The 14,805-nt window shown below is 52.0% G+C and overlaps 6 protein-coding genes across 6 annotated transcripts; 3 read left to right on the top strand and 3 right to left on the bottom strand.

The window, feature by feature from the left end:
* Window position 1: 1 nt before the first annotated feature.
* On the bottom strand, window positions 2–1,213 carry EV422DRAFT_534571 (uncharacterized protein). Its single transcript, XM_053070684.1, has 4 exons — window positions 1,031–1,213; window positions 816–896; window positions 537–679; window positions 2–447 (listed from the first exon to the last, which is right to left on the bottom strand). Exons 1-4 carry the CDS (start codon window positions 1,104–1,106, stop codon window positions 142–144), a joined length of 606 nt encoding a protein of 201 aa, XP_052924272.1. The 5' UTR covers window positions 1,107–1,213; the 3' UTR covers window positions 2–141.
* Window positions 1,214–1,533: 320 nt separating this feature from the next.
* On the top strand, window positions 1,534–1,902 carry EV422DRAFT_497987 (30S ribosomal protein S12; the record flags this gene model as incomplete). The annotated part of the gene is made up of 1 exon (XM_053067979.1): window positions 1,534–1,902. One exon carries the CDS (start codon window positions 1,534–1,536, stop codon window positions 1,900–1,902), a length of 369 nt encoding a protein of 122 aa, XP_052924271.1.
* Window positions 1,903–2,485: 583 nt separating this feature from the next.
* EV422DRAFT_111262 (BRCT domain-containing protein) lies at window positions 2,486–6,949 on the bottom strand. Its single transcript, XM_053064599.1, has 5 exons — window positions 3,339–6,949; window positions 3,209–3,263; window positions 3,051–3,148; window positions 2,759–2,970; window positions 2,486–2,686 (listed from the first exon to the last, which is right to left on the bottom strand). The coding sequence occupies exons 1-5, from the start codon at window positions 6,646–6,648 to the stop codon at window positions 2,510–2,512; spliced, it is 3,852 nt and encodes a 1,283-aa protein (XP_052924270.1). The 5' UTR covers window positions 6,649–6,949; the 3' UTR covers window positions 2,486–2,509.
* Window positions 6,950–7,423: 474 nt separating this feature from the next.
* On the top strand, window positions 7,424–8,713 carry EV422DRAFT_534567 (uncharacterized protein). The gene is made up of 3 exons (XM_053070683.1): window positions 7,424–7,977; window positions 8,047–8,216; window positions 8,276–8,713. Exons 1-3 carry the CDS (start codon window positions 7,548–7,550, stop codon window positions 8,696–8,698), a joined length of 1,023 nt encoding a protein of 340 aa, XP_052924269.1. The 5' UTR covers window positions 7,424–7,547; the 3' UTR covers window positions 8,699–8,713.
* On the bottom strand, window positions 8,714–13,200 carry EV422DRAFT_534560 (muts domain V-domain-containing protein). Its single transcript, XM_053070682.1, has 8 exons — window positions 12,234–13,200; window positions 10,068–12,165; window positions 9,873–10,005; window positions 9,585–9,813; window positions 9,425–9,514; window positions 9,261–9,366; window positions 9,105–9,187; window positions 8,714–9,036 (listed from the first exon to the last, which is right to left on the bottom strand). The coding sequence occupies exons 1-8, from the start codon at window positions 13,171–13,173 to the stop codon at window positions 8,813–8,815; spliced, it is 3,903 nt and encodes a 1,300-aa protein (XP_052924268.1). The 5' UTR covers window positions 13,174–13,200; the 3' UTR covers window positions 8,714–8,812.
* Window positions 13,201–13,318: 118 nt separating this feature from the next.
* Window positions 13,319–14,148, top strand: EV422DRAFT_497866 (RNA polymerase II subunit A; the record flags this gene model as incomplete). The annotated part of the gene is made up of 4 exons (XM_053067971.1): window positions 13,319–13,413; window positions 13,498–13,641; window positions 13,719–13,858; window positions 13,928–14,148. 4 exons carry the CDS (start codon window positions 13,319–13,321, stop codon window positions 14,146–14,148), a joined length of 600 nt encoding a protein of 199 aa, XP_052924267.1.
* Between the last annotated feature and the right edge of the window lie 657 nt (window positions 14,149–14,805).

Raw genomic sequence — 14,805 nt, 5'->3', positions numbered from 1 at the left:
ATATATCGAGAGCTTCAAATGGAAGTGGGGCTTCTACATGCGGATCTGCAAAATGCTACCTACGTCAACGCATCTCCAAAAAGACTCAATAAATACAGCCAACCCAGTCGGGCCGGTCGCAACTCCGGACGACCGGCGCCTTCAGCTCGACACATCTTCCATTGCACTATCGCTCTCCTCCTCACCGCTTTCTTCCTCTTCATCCGCGCTCTCCTCCCCCCAACTCGACCCCTCACTCCCACTCCCGCTCTCAACGCCCACCCCTCCGCCCAGAACCTCAATCATAGGTCTCTCGTCCCCACCCAAAGCCAGCAAATCGCCGATGTTCACGTCCCTCGTTCCGGCTGCATCGGTGTCTATGGCAGACGTTGTGACGATGTCTTCAGGCCTGATTGTGCTCGGTGTTGGTGCATCTGGCTTTGTATCGAAGACCCCTACGCCGAGGTTCTACGCAAAATGGAGGGAACGTGTAACACTGTAAGAACGACGTAGGATGAAACCCGGAGCGGAAGGCAAGATCATGCGGGAATGCATACCATCTCGATGTACTGCTCATCATCCTCATCGACTCCTTCGATGTCCACGTTCTCTCTTGCCTCGGGGTTTTGGGAGAGTTGAGCGAGAAGGGACGTGTTCGCGGCGGAGAGTTGTGGGAGGAACGCTGCTACGCGGGACATCACTTTCGATCGCAAAGAAAGACCCAGAACTGATGAATGCCTGGAACCACAACGCCATCGACTTCTAGCCTTATTGCCCCGCGTCCCTCTCCTCCTTTCTCCGCCTCTCTGCGCGCAACTATTTGACAGAGTACTCACATTCGGAAGGAGGCTCCGGCCGGAAAGTCTTTGGCCGACTCGTCCGTTTCACATCGTTTCCAGGATTGATCAGCAACGACGCTGTTTGGGAAAAAAGTCGAAGCTCAATATAAATTATCAATTCAGCGAGTATATGCAGAAAAACGTCTCCGATAACGGACCATGGATAGGAGACTTTTCTCAGCAAAAGCGCATGCCATTCAACGTTTACGTACACAGCGGGGAGGCCTGGTCATGGACGTCCAGGAAGGTGTATGGCGTCCCGGAGGACTTTGCCGGTGGACTTGACATGCTGTCTGTGTTGTATCTGTGCTGTCTGTGTTGGCGACGTCTCGCAAGCCAATTGCTACTGTATGTCTGAAAGGGTGAAATCCTGAAGGCCAAACAGAGGCCAAAGAGGCCAATTTCGCGACGCTGGCGACGGATGTTTTTCTCAACTCACAACTCGCAATCCCTCGTCAACGCATCACAGCGCACGCCCTAACAGAGAGCAACCAGCACCATGCTCTGCCGCTCGACACAGCTACGCCGCCTGGCAGCAGCAGCAACAAGACCGTCGTCGTCGTCACTGGTCCCTGCTCCTCTACGGTCCTTCCACCACGCCGCCAACCCTTTCTGCAGAATACCCTCGCTGATCACCCCGTTCCCCCGCACAACAACTCCACAACAACAGCAAAACCGTCTCCAATCCTCCCCCACCCTCCCCCAGCACCGCTCCATGGCAACCCTAAACCAAGTCATGCGCTCCATTCGCAAGCCCCGGCCCAAAACCGCCGCGGCTCCCGCCCTCGATGGGTGCCCGCAACGTCGAGGTGTCTGCGTCAAAGTCTTCACCGTGAAACCCAAAAAGCCCAATTCCGCGCAGCGTAAAGTCTGTCGTGTACGACTCACGACTGGCAAGGTCGTGATTGCGTACATTCCGGGAGAGGGGCATAACTTGCAGGAGCACTCGGTGGTCTTGGTGAGGGGAGGACGTGTTAGTGATTGTCCGGGTGTGAGATATAAGGTTGTGAGGGGGGCTCTGGATTGTCAGGGGGTGGTTAATCGGAATAAGTCGAGGTCGAAGTATGGAACTAAGGTGAGTTGAGGTTTGGAGGCACGGCGAAAAACAGATGGAGCGAGGGAGGAAGCGAGGCAGCGAGCAAAGCGAGTGTGAGCGAAGCGGACCCAATGCGCCATATGGCGCAAGAATGCTTGAAAGGGACGAGCGATAGCGAGCATTCTGGGTTTTCGCTTGCCGAAAGGAACCCCTTTGCGAGTGGAGTCAGCACAATCGCCTCGTTCTTTTGTAGGCTTTACACGTACTAACGAACATTTCATTCTCTCTTTTCTAGAAGCCGAAAACGGGAGACGCGGCCACCAAAAAGAAGTGATCTGTGTAACAGGATGGCCGCCAATGCATTATAGATGACATGCATCATTAGAAGAACAGAAAGAACAGCTTGTTTGTATATATGCAATGACAGGGATTATCTATTGAAAGCGTCAGGATTGCTGATGCTGCTTGAGGAGACGTCTCAGTTGACGCATCGGATGGGAGTTCGGAGTTACTCCGCTTTGGCTACTATGGTACATGGAATGCCCAGAATCTCCAGATATAAGAAACGAACGCACGCCGCAATTTTCTCATCGGCGAAGATCCGCTAATTGCGGATTGTAACCCAAACCTACATTACATACGTGTGCAGACCCCATTAGTCGTCGAGAACATGGATCAGCCATGGCGTAGGTTCCGGCGGCACGTCATCAAACAAGTATTGTCCACAGTAGTTCGCGTCGATGAACGGCACACCCTTGTGTACAAGATCGCATAATCGCGGTTGCTGACGGAGGACGGGGGCTTTGTAGTCGGTGATGACATAGTTAAGGTACTATAACCAAGCCAAAGCATGTTAGCGAGATAGACGTGAGGGTATCGGATGCATCAACGAAGAAGAACAGACCTGCTTTGGCAAGCTGGCGAACGTTTCCACGTCATTAATGACTTCGGCGCAACCGGCTTTCAGAAGTCTTGTGAAGCCACTCTTCTTGTTGCCCTGGACAATCAGAAGAACTCGCCAGCGTTCAAAGCTGCCCTTCCGTGGCTTACTCGGATCTTTGTAGTTTCCAAGCTTGACTCTCCAGCGTCGGATGGCGTCGAAGAGAGCCTTGTCGTCTAGATTGACAGAAGTTCGGACGAGCCATGTCTGCGTTAAAAGGGACTCGGCGCTCGTATAGCGCTGAAACGGGGCCTACCTTCGTTCGTGGTCGCATTGGACACCCACTCGTAAGGTTCCTCGCTGACGAGGCTTTTCGCTTTTTGGCAAGCATCGACGTATGAGGGTTGCAATACCCTGATAATGGTACGGGGTGAGTTGGAAGACTGACGTGATTAGAGGTGCACGCAAACTTACCACATCCCAGAAGCAATGGCGGCGAGACACTTTTCAGTGCGGCCGGGTTGTTTCACTATTGAACGTCCAGGGGAAGGAGAAAGTCAGCACCCAACCAGGTGGGCAAAAGCGTCAAAAAGTGACTTCTTACCAATGAGATGTGTTATGTCAGGATGCCAATAATCCAAATCCATAACTTTCCCGCCCAGAGCCACCAGAGCGTCGGCGATCCTTGTCCGCTCGGTCCGAGGTATTCCGGACAGAAGGAACTTCCTCTCCGCGGGCTGCAGGATCCTCGGTGTAGGAACCAGCAATGGCGTCACCGATGGTGGAGCTGGGGTCTTCCCGTCCTCTCGGCGCACGTCCGGTTTGTGAATCGTTCTCGGCGACTTTCGAGGAGTCGGCGCTGGCTTTCTCCCCTTCCGGGCGGGTTTCCCCACAACTCCACCGCCTGCGTCCTCCTCATCGGAACTTTTGGCACGTTTCCCTCCGTTATCCAACTGCTCCAGAAGTTTCCGTTTTGCAATGCGACCGTCGGGGTCATCGTATATGATCGCTGCAGCTTCGTCTTGTACCCGACGAACGGCCTGCGTTTGCGTATAGGTATAGGTGTCGTGTTCGGGTATGGGCGCTGATGGAGTGATATCTAGGCCAAGGGGTTGGTCTGACATGATTGAGCTGAGACTACGTGACTTAAGGAGGGAGGAGCGAGTCCGCCTGCGGAGGGTTGTGGGGTCCAAATATTTGTCCAACATCGCTCCATATTGATCTTTCGCTTCATCAACCGGATCCTCCGGCACTTTGATGGGTTCGGATGGCTGGGCATACATTTTCTTGGTACGTTCAGCGCCAAGCGAGACACTGGTCCGGATTGGCCGGATGGGGCTAGACGGGCCGAAATCGACAAGGTTACCAGCCGGAGCATCGCTCATGACCCGTTTGTCGGATTCCGACTTCGCCCGCATATTCGGGGAGGATATACTACGCTTCGCCTTTTTCAAGCCAATCTTCCCTCTCGAAGCCTGATCGACAGGAACCTGACTAGCAGGCGCGGTGATCGGCAGCGACTTCTTCGGATTGAAAAAGTGCGGATAATCGGCCTCATGCACCCTTTGACCAGTCTCACGACACTTCCGTAGCCATTCAGGTGACACCACGTACTTCCCTGTGCGTTTTGCGGCTTTGAAGTCTTTGAAAACTTCGTTGACCTGCTTTCCTTCATGGATGAAATGCGTGCAGGCATCGTTGTACGCCGGCAGGAGCTGAGCACCCATCTGTTTGGCGAGTGTAGAGACTTCGGGGCGCCGATGTGCGGCGCGTTGACTGAGACATATTATCACTCCCTCCAGAAGATTGGGCGGAAGGAGACTTATGTCGATTGCGCATGCGGGCAACGGAGCCCATCCTGCTAGACCGCCGCCTTCCTGTTTGACGTGAGCCGCACTGCCAGCACCGCTTTTCGTAACGTGATCCACAGCCCTTCCTAATCTTCTGGTAAAGGAGACTTCAAGCGGTGATGGAAGACTTCCCTCACCATCTTCGGTAAGAGCTTCTCTCCACGGATTTCGCGGTGTTTGTAGACATGACAGAACCTCCAAAGTGTCGAATTTTGGTCGGAAAGCGGCATTGGTGGCCGGAAACTCCTCGTCGTGGGAGGCGCGGGACGTACTATCTAGAGGCAAAACGGCTGCCGTCTTCGCGCGTTCAGCTGCAGCTGCAGGAGGCGGCACCACTCCTTCATCAAAGCGTAACACATCCAGCAATTTGCCGTGGGCGGCGCACGCATACAGCCACTCCGCAGTCGCCACTGGAATTCGCCAATCCTTCGCTTTCAAAAGTTTGGCGTTATCTATTCCCGGTTTCGAGATAAGATGCGTGTTCCGTTTGGAAAACGTTTCCGTGAATTCGGCCCCTAAAGCCGTTGCCAGCTTCTCGAGATGTATTCTTTCGTAGCCATCATAGCCCGATACGCCGATTATTAGACCCGAGAATTCTTCAAGTGGCACGGGTATGTTCAGTGGCTGGAATAATACAATATCACTCGGGTTGTGGAGCTTGTCATCGTCTATGCACCTCTCTAGCCATAGCGTGGTGACGAGTTGAGCCCCGGCAATGGGTGGTGTACGCTGGTGAACTAGAGGGCATAGTATCGTAGTGCTCGAAGCCACTGGACCACGGCCTACGCGGCTTTCCGCAATCCACATTCCTCCAGCATTCTGCACAATCTCCTGCAGTATGCCTTCTTCCATTGGGTCCAGCCCATCGGCAGAGAAATAGAGCCCCGCGAACAGCGTCTCGTTGAATACTGGCGGCTCATCTGCAGCATTTGCCTCCGCAACATTCCCGTCCTCCAGCTGTGGATATGTAACATTACTGTTTCCGAGTGTTGTAGAGTTTGTCGTATCACTCCTTTTCATATTCGACGACCCTTCTCGATTTTGTGCCACTCCTGCATCACCCCGACTGCTGTTAATAATGCGGCTTGATGCAGCATTTTTCACTTTACTGTCAGTGACACTGTTCGCACGTGGGAGAGAGCTGGATGCCGCCGTTTGTTTCTTTCCGAACGCTCGGAATGTGAAATCATCATCGCCAGATGTATTCTTAAGAAGGCGGACATCGGGTTTTATCTGCACATCTCCGTCTACCAGGGAGTCAAAGAAGTCATCAACCTTGAAGGATCCTCTTGAGCTCTGCCGACTGCCACTATCCTCGTTTATTTTCGACTTTGGTTTTGTTGGCAGCGATTCTTTGCCTGGCTTTTCGCCATCTGACATGCGACGCCCACGCGATCCATCGAAGGGGTCTTCAGTGACCGCAAACAGGTATGGATCCGTGGGTAGTAGAGTCCTTTGACGATAACAATCCCGTAGCCAACGTTGCGAGACCATTGGGACAGCTCGTGTTCCCGTTCCAGCTCGAAGTAGGCGCATATCACTGCCCGTAGGCTTCCTGCCAGAAATGAGGATGTGCGTGACGAAACCGTCAAACGTCTGTTGAAATGCGGCCCCTCCCTCCCGAGTCATTTTGCGAATACTCTCCAGTTGATCATTTGAATATCCTTCGCCGGGATAGATATTGCACTGACCTAGCCAGTTCATTCCCAACTTCGAGGATGTTTGTTTACGATTATGATCAACCTTCATTTGCGGCTTTTCGGAAGGAGCTTCCGTTTCCTTCACCGGAAAAAGTTCTTCATTCGCTCGCGTTCGGTGAGAAATGCAATTCTCGAACCATTCGCGACTCACTACGTGGATGGAATCAACCGTCATGGCGTGCTCGTATTTCCTGCCTTCAGGGCGCTCTGCTATGAGATGTGTGCATGAGCTGTCTAACGTGCCAGAATAGACCGCCCCATGTTGTGCAGCGAGCCGTTGTATGTTCCCACGTTCATCGGCCTCAAATCCGGTGATACAAAACCGGAGGTTCTCGAAAATCGGGGGTTTATCTGCGGTACGCATTCGGCCGACAGCTTGGAGCCAGTAGTGAGACCAGCAGGAGGCTGAAGCAAGTTCCACGAAAAGGGGCGCCGACTCTGCAGGTCCATGCTCCTCCAGGCACCGTCGAACGGCAAGCGAAGGGTCCCCACGGAAACGGACAAGAACTAGCTTCGCTCGGCTTCACGGAATTCTCCCTAGGCCACGAGACGGCAGCGTAAGAATAGTAGAACTGCTTTGTTTCTGGGCTTGGGAATCCTTCAGTTGAAGTTACGCCGGAATATGATCACTCTCGTTTTGCACATTGCTGGGTGGCATAAAAGTGCAATCCAAGTTCAGGTCAAGAAAAGTCCTGTACAGTACGCGTAGGAGAAAGTGGCTGTGCACAGCATTGGGCGAAGAACAAGTCCGAAAGTGCACATGGACAGCGGGACAGCGACCCTGGGGACGCACCTCGTATATATAGCAAGCAGCTCCAGGCTTCATCGACCCCGATGAGCAACTAGCCAGGGTGAGGCAGGTTTCATGTGCTCATTTCCTCGATGTCGCTGTACGTGGTGGTTCATCAATACGTAGATAAAGGACAAAACTGGCTACTATGACGTCTCTGGCATGGTAAGCACCCATGAAACAACATCTCTTCTCCTAAAACATCGGTAGGAAAGTGACGATGTGTAGTTTCACTCCAGGTTAAGGCCTTAGGGACTGGTACAATTGAAGTAAAGACCTTCGTGGCAGTCACTAGAACAATTTCCAAGCAAAAACGAACTAAAAAGTGTTACTTGCCATCCACGCGCTGTCGTAATCCGCAACACCAGGTTCCGACGCACAACGCAGGATCGAGACTGCACTATTGCCATCCCCAATCTGGTTGGTGAGAATTAGCCATATGAACCTCCATTTTCATTTTGCAGCGACACTATATGGCCGGACGCATATCTCGCCGCTCCTCGATCTCCCTTCCAAATGGCTCAGAGCCCCGATTTGCGCCCTTTCTCATCCCAGAAGCCATTGATAAAGCCCTTGTGGAAGCCGAGCGCCGACAATCTTCATCCAATGTCCTAGAAGGGATTCTTCCGGCGCATCAGACGCTCACAGGAGATTTTTATGACTCTTCCAGGGCTTATAAGCAGAGAGCGGCGGAACGTGGCGGAGGAGGCAAGCTTTGGGAGGTGGACATTGTTGTGGAAGGAGTTGAAGGCGAGGAGGAGAAAGTCAGTGGATGTGACGAAGCCGAGGAGGACAATCTGTTGAACGAAGAGGAGGATGCGGATGCGGAGGAAGGAGGGGTTCGTTTCACAGAGCCAGCACTACAAGCTGCTGCAAAAGCATGTCAGGCCCGAAGCGGGATTCGTGAGTAAATCATCCTTGATTTCGGAGTTTAGCGCTTTCTGGTCCAATCTATTGACAGTTCTTCCTCAGCTTCAGAGTCTTTGCCGCCCTTACCGCCTATCACGGTCGAGAGACTTGAGATGCGGGACGAAAGATTGACCGCGGACTTGGTAAGGTCCCGAAAGGCGGTATTTGACCTGAAGCAAGATATCGACGGCCTGCAAGCGGCCATGGCTTTCAATAAGCATGATGAGGAACAGGTACGGTCCTTCCTGCAACCTGCCAGCTAATCTCCATCCTGTGCTTATTGATTCCCCAGTTCGACACCGTTTTTCGCACTATGGTCCAAGAAACCGCACAACTCATCCAGAACCTCGACTCGCTCTCCCTCGCCCTGCCCTCCCACACCGAGCGCCTGGTCCTCCTTGCCGCGCAGTACGATAAAGACCTTTCGCAGCAGACTCAAGCGACACTACAGACGGCCGCTGCCCATATGGCGGAAGCACGAAAAGCCCGTGCGGCGATGCATATGTCACATGCAAAAATACTAGCGGGGAAGAAAGTGAACGAGAAGAGAGCTGGGGGCCTGGCTGGTAGATTGTTGGGTATGGGTGCGCTAGGCGACAGCAGATTGGGGAGTCGCATAGGGAGCAAAATGGGATCTAGGACTGGGAGTGCGAGCGAGCTGAGGGCTTTTGGAAAGGTGGCAGGTCATACGGATAGTAAAGCCGATGTCAGCTAGTGCGTTTACATACGTCCTTTGTTTGTACATAGTGCATTACATCACAATGCGAAGAGAGTCTACATATCATATCTTCCGATGTTCTTCAACCGATCATCTACGCCAACCCCCGATCTAATAGGACACGGATGCAGAAACAGACTGTCCCCGACTCTCGTCAAATTCCGCAATAGCCCCATCTACATGTACCCACAAGTTGTCCAAAGGATCGTTTTCAACATCGAAGTTCATAAAGACTTTGGCTATCACGTGGCTTATCTCTTTCCGCTTCAGATCGGCTGTCGTGAGAGTTGGCACCATGGGGTCCCCTTTGGCGAGTTTCTCTGATGCCTCCCGTCCTAAGGATCACATGTTAACTATCCGTCATATTCATTGACATGTAGCGGGAAGGAATTATGTGTACAACCTCGACGAAGAACGTCTTCCTGCATTCCAGCGAGTGCAGCGCAGTGAACGCCCCATGAGGAAGTAGCACGGCCAGGAGATATACTGTGGTGATGATGATAGGTGGGCATGTTGACCCCAGACGCATGTCCAGGAACCGTGAGTGACTGGTGCTTACCGGTACAGGAAGGTAAGTCCATTAGAGCCTTGCGTCTCCAGAATCTCCATTGTGCAATCTTGCAGCAGTTGCGGCGACACGTTCAACAAATTGTGAGTATTGATTTCTGTAAGACGAGATGAGCATGTAGATTCGAGAATAGGGGCGCAATCAAGTTCCCAAACCATGAAAGTGTGTAGCAACAATGACATTCGGGCACTCATGTGCGCGTGCAGCAAACTGCTCAATCACACCGCAAAGCAGACCCACACCATCTATGCCATTCGAAGGGTCAGGACACAGCAGTGCAACCAGCTGCCCACGAATCATAAGCAAACTGTTTACCAGTAATGTCTGTTCCCTTCCCGAACTCATCCAAAAGCACAAGCGAGCGGGCAGTAGCGCACGCTAGCGCAACTCCGACCTGATTGACATCAATCATGAAGGTGCTCTGCAACTTTGAGACAGACTCCCGAGTCTGCACTCTGGTCAGGATCTTGTCTGTGAGTCCAATTGTGGCGCGCTCGGCGGGGACAAAGCTTCCAATCTGTGCCATGAATGCTATGAGAGCCACCTGAAACGTCAATGTCAGCACCCATGCGAGAACGATGAGAGATCTCCTGGGAAATAGACCTGCTTGAGATAGATCGACTTTCCCGACGAGTTTGCGCCGGTAAGCAAGACAATCCGAGCCGAGTTGTCGTCGAAGCCTAACTGAGTGTTGTTTGGGACGAAGACATCCACGCAAAGCTCCTGGAGCGGATGTCTGGGGAGAAGGCATGGGAAGTGTACACGTCCCCTTTGTCATCTAGCAAGTGAGGATCCTACCTTCCGTTCCGTATCTGCAATACGTTTTCCTCTTTCATTTCGGGGCGCGAATAGTGATATTTTGCAGCTGCTTCCGCCAGCGACAAGATGCAATCTAGCTCCGCACACACTTCCGCCGTTTTCACCAGGGTGCTACGATAGGTGAGCACAGTCTCCTGCAGCTTCTGCATTATCTCGATCTCACGGTCGACGATGATCGAATGGATATCCCCGATCGTTTCGTCGAGTTCAAACATACGATCGCTTTTGTAGTACACGGTATTCGAAGTACAGAACTGGAAATGGAGTCCCTCGATGACAAAATCCTCCTGATTCGTCATCCCTTCCTTGAGAGGGATGGTGATAAGGTAGCCCAGCTGCGGGAAATAGATCACGTTCATCGAAGTCGCAAATTCCGGCGGAATTATGTCTCCGAGTTCGTGCGCAACTTGAGACAGAAGATCGTCCAAGCCGTGGTAGGTTCGCTTCATCTCGTCCAGTTCGTCATCGACATGAGGTTTAACGACAAATCGCGCTTCATTCACGGACGCATCAAAGTCCACCACGTTGTTGATGAGGGAACCGACACTTTTGAGTTCTTGGACGTTGCAGACTTCGTTCATCTTTTGCAGCAGCGTCAATTGCGCTTCCGTGGTAATCTCCCGCAGGATTCCTCGAACTTTGAGAGAGTAATAGGCAAATTTCAGGATCATCTGCCATTCCGGGATAGTCGCTTTGCTTTTCATTTTCCTCAGAGCCCTCGGTATGTTCTTTATATTTCTCAGAGCCGCGCGCAGTTGATCGACCTCATATCGTATATCGGTCATTAAAAAGAACTCGACTGCAGCGTGGCGCTGGCGTATCACTTCAACTTCCATTGAGGGTCGAAGAAACCACTGTTTCAATAGTGTCCGTCCCAGTGGCGTTTTGGTATTGTCTAGGATTCCGAATAACGATAGCCCCTCTTTGCTCCGTTTGCTGAACATGTTCGGATGAGCTTCGTCTTGGAAGATTTGCAGGGACCACATGGCGTCGGCATTAATCTGCATGTACTTTTTGAGATTGAATTGCTCGACTTTGGCGACCTCCATGTCGATATTTCGCTCCAAGATGGCGCCAGTCAGCTTTGCTTTGCTTATGTAGTTTAGGAGAGCCCCAGCACAGCACACCATCTCCTGATTTTCGAGTGAGATGATGCTCTCTAACTGGAACATCATCGACAGCTTGTTGCCCGAAATGGAAGGATTTGCTTGCCCTGGCTGATCCAGATCGGGTCCATCGAACTCGTCTACATGCAGTGAGAGGATTTTGTTTTTCGCGGTTTGATAAATGAAGTCGGTTGATGGACGCACGGCGATCTCGATAGAGCCTAATCTCTCATCTGCCGCAGTAACGGCGGCTACAAAGTCATCATCGGCCCTAGCACTGACAATGATCGTCGACGGCTGCACTTGAAACTTCAAAAGCTGGACGATCTCGAAATGCTGATCATCGTTGGCGTCTTCCATCAGGAACAGGACCGAGTCCGCGACGTTGTAGTATGCAGCACCTATCTTCCCACGCCGGTACGATAGTGCTAGAACATTTTTCTCGAATGCCAGTCCTTCAGGGTGGTCGTCCGAATGTGTGCCGTTGGTCGAACCTTCTTGTTGAAAGCGAACGTGTCGTTCTTCTTTGAGATGCGACATGGGTCTCGAAGTTTCGTCTGACGGCACGCTCCCGAGGAAAGGTGGCACCAGATCAACTTCTGGCACGCGACGGCGTTTGGGTAAAGGCGAACCGATGCTGCTTTCTGGCGACGCCGGGCGCATTAGTGCACGCCTCAGAGGGGTATGTTCCCTTCCCGGAGATTGTGATGCTCGACTCATTTGAGACCATGTTACACTGCTTGCTGCGACGGATGTCGCGTCGTCGTGCGACTCCACAGAGCGTTCTCTTTCAGCAAGCGTCACGCCTCTGGGAGCAAAGTGGTGCGACGTCCCCGGTTCCGCCTTTAAACGTTTTAATTGAGCGGCGTCCTCAGAGCGTCGTAATCGTGATGTTGCGCTAAGCCCAGTAACGCTCGTATCTATGCTTTCGTTGTCATCGAAACCTCCCCGGGTAATTGCGGTTTCTGGTACTGCAAGATGATTGTCACTTTAACAGCCTCAGGGAGCCCCAGACATTTCGCACCCGCATCAACATTACCTTGTCGAGGGTTTGAGCTCTCCTGCGCGGCCGCAAGTTCTCGTTTGTTCGGCACCGATCCCGCAATACTACATCTATCAGAGAAAATGTTGACGATTTCGCTGGCCGAATGACTGACGGTCAGCTTTTTTGCACCAGGGAAGGGTTGCTGGATATCGGTCATCATGCAATCCTCTTGTTCATTGGCGGCCGCGGCTGAGATTGACCCGCGCTTTGAGCTCGGGATCATGCTCGCGTGTGTATCAGTAGACATGGATCGAACTCGGACAACTTCGTGGGAAGCCGCTTTCGATAAGAAACGATGAGAGACAAGCGCATCGGAACCCTCTTGGGTATGCTGGCTTTCATTAGTCATTGTGCTCTCGACGACGGAGAACTCCGCAGGTTGCGCGTGCTGTTCCATAGCGTCTTCAAACCCGTTTCCCACTTGCGAGGCTTCACCAATAGGTTGTTCCGCAACTCCCGCTGCCGTATCTTCCTCAACGTCGCGTTCGATTGGCCAGAATTCTAGGAAGGAGTCTGGGGCTGCCAGGGCATCTTCCTGCAAGAGCGTCTCTTGTCCACCCAGCATAAAGTTGGAGTCGCTGAAGCTGGACGAGGTACCCCCAACGTCCGGAAGGAAGCGAAGGTCGGGTAGACAATCTCCATCGGTAATGTTGCCACCATTCTGCTTCTGAGAATCGCCCGCACCGAATCCCCTTGTAAGTCCTTCCATGCTGCCTTCCATGGCCGTGGTTGAAGGGCTGTTAGCCATCGCTGGACAGTCGTGATTTCTATGCCTTAAGGAGTTGAGACCGACAAAGATACAGAAGACCGAGCATGAGCGACCACCACGCCCCTGTTGAGCAGAAGAAGACACCACCTCTCCTGCGACTGTCCTGCGAGTTTCGATGCTGCTCTGCTTGGGAGACGAACCGCAAGATGGCAGAGAGTACTCCATGAGAAAGTTCCCACGACGCGTGAGAACTCTTGAGAATTGGAACACAGTTGCTCCTGTTGCTCGCTCCGAGCAACGTTTCCGTAATTCTCCAGGTTCTCCCCACTGAGGATTCCTTCGAGTTGCTTCATGATTCCATAGCACAACAATGGCGCAACAGCAGCAGCAACAGCAGATCTTTCGCCTCGCCGTCATATGCGCCAGTAACCAGAACAGGAGTATGGAGGCCCACAATGTTTTACAGTGAGTAGAAGTTTCGATTCCATGCATCGACTCGATATCTGTTGACCGGTCTCATCACCTTACAGCCATGTCTTGACTTTGTAGGAAAGCAGGTTACACGGTTTCTTCTTATGGTACAGGAAGTGCTGTGAGACTACCAGGACCATCGGTCGATAAGCCAAACATATACCCTTTCGGCGTACCATACAACGATATTCTCAATGATCTTGTCAAGAAGGACCCGCAGCTGTAGGTGGTCTGCATACAGGCCCTAGAGGACGATAATTTCACTAGTAGAGGATTGCTGATGTTCGCAATTGGCGCAGGTATAAGGCAAATGGGCTTTTGCCCATGCTCGATAGGAATCGGCGAATAAAGCGGGCCCCAGAACGGTGGCAGGAAAATCGTGACATATTTGATATTGTCATATCATGTGAAGAACGATGTTTTGATGCAGCTTGCGATGGTATGCGAAGCCAGATAGAATGTTGCGACTGGGATTTCCTGTGTCTCTGATTCCCTCCCCTCCATGCAGACCTGAACAATCGAAGTGGGGACCTCAATCGACCCGTACATTTGATTAACATAGAGATTCAAGATAACCACCAAGAAGCTGCAGTGGGCGGTCAACTTATACTGCAGCTCGTTAATACCATCGCACAATCGCAAGACCGCGATGCAGATATGGATAGAATATTAGATGAATTCGCGTCGCGGACGAACGCGCAGGTTCTACACTCGGTCTGCTTCTATTGAGGCGTTCTCAGAAGATCGCTGCACAGCGGTTAGGGTAGGGCTGTGCCTGACGAGGTCTACATAGGGCTGTGTCCATTCTATAGGGTTTTGAGAACACACGTCAGCGTACTCAACGCCTGGTTATGTGCAGACCTCTTGTACGTAGAGACGCCTGGCGATCAGGCAAATCCTGAGGCACGCAAGATGTTTCCTGACGGGGCCGAGATATAGAGAATGCTTCGCCGACCTTTAGTAGCAATCCTTATCGTCAACCATATACAATGTGTTGTTGTCGTACTGTACTGTACACGCACGCGTTCAAGTTGGCGGAGTTGATCTTCTAGAACTTCTGACAGCGCTTCTGTTGAAATTCCGTTGTTTATCTTTTCGTCTCCAAGTCACAGACATCGAACTATAAATGGAAGGACTTCTTTATAGTGTCAGCTCCGGAATGCCGGTCCGAAATGTGGCTTCAAAACCTGGCTTGAAATATATAACTGACGCCCTTGGTTCCGCTCATCTCCAGTTTGGAGAGTCTGCGACAGTTTCTCAGATATATTATACCCTTAGTATACATACCCCTACCAGTCAGCACAATGCGCGGATCGGAAGCAATCTACGCCCTGCTGGCCCTTGCTGTCGTTGGTGTGCAGGCAGATGTTTACATGCGTAGGAATC

The sequence above is a fragment of the Fimicolochytrium jonesii genome, assembly GCF_025526975.1.
Source record: "Fimicolochytrium jonesii strain JEL569 chromosome Unknown EV422scaffold_17, whole genome shotgun sequence".
Lineage (NCBI taxonomy): Eukaryota > Fungi > Chytridiomycota > Chytridiomycetes > Spizellomycetales > Powellomycetaceae > Fimicolochytrium > Fimicolochytrium jonesii.
This window is presented reverse-complemented; position numbering and strand designations above follow the sequence as displayed.

What these genes read in the sequence shown, in the direction of transcription:
- EV422DRAFT_534560 (XM_053070682.1), bottom strand. Translation starts at nt 13,173, where the DNA reads ATGGAGTACTCTCTGCCATCTTGCGGTTCGTCTCCCAAGCAGAGCAGC. An exon ending in AGTCGATCTATCTCAAGCAG is followed by an intron (nt 9,814 to 9,872) that starts GTCTATTTCCCA and finishes TTGACGTTTCAG; the next exon opens with GTGGCTCTCATAGCATTCAT. An exon ending in TGTTGCTACACACTTTCATG is followed by an intron (nt 9,367 to 9,424) that starts GTTTGGGAACTT and finishes CTCGTCTTACAG; the next exon opens with AAATCAATACTCACAATTTG.
- EV422DRAFT_111262 (XM_053064599.1), bottom strand. Translation starts at nt 6,648, where the DNA reads ATGCGTACCGCAGATAAACCCCCGATTTTCGAGAACCTCCGGTTTTGT. An exon ending in GCCATTGCTTCTGGGATGTG is followed by an intron (nt 3,149 to 3,208) that starts GTAAGTTTGCGT and finishes TACCATTATCAG; the next exon opens with GGTATTGCAACCCTCATACG. An exon ending in CAATGCGACCACGAACGAAG is followed by an intron (nt 2,971 to 3,050) that starts GTAGGCCCCGTT and finishes CTGTCAATCTAG; the next exon opens with ACGACAAGGCTCTCTTCGAC.
- EV422DRAFT_534567 (XM_053070683.1), top strand. Translation starts at nt 7,548, where the DNA reads ATGGCCGGACGCATATCTCGCCGCTCCTCGATCTCCCTTCCAAATGGC. An exon ending in TCAGGCCCGAAGCGGGATTC is followed by an intron (nt 7,978 to 8,046) that starts GTGAGTAAATCA and finishes GTTCTTCCTCAG; the next exon opens with CTTCAGAGTCTTTGCCGCCC. An exon ending in ATAAGCATGATGAGGAACAG is followed by an intron (nt 8,217 to 8,275) that starts GTACGGTCCTTC and finishes TTGATTCCCCAG; the next exon opens with TTCGACACCGTTTTTCGCAC.
- EV422DRAFT_534571 (XM_053070684.1), bottom strand. Translation starts at nt 1,106, where the DNA reads ATGTCAAGTCCACCGGCAAAGTCCTCCGGGACGCCATACACCTTCCTG. An exon ending in TGACCAGGCCTCCCCGCTGT is followed by an intron (nt 897 to 1,030) that starts GTACGTAAACGT and finishes TTTCCCAAACAG; the next exon opens with CGTCGTTGCTGATCAATCCT. An exon ending in GCCGGAGCCTCCTTCCGAAT is followed by an intron (nt 680 to 815) that starts GTGAGTACTCTG and finishes TGCGATCGAAAG; the next exon opens with TGATGTCCCGCGTAGCAGCG.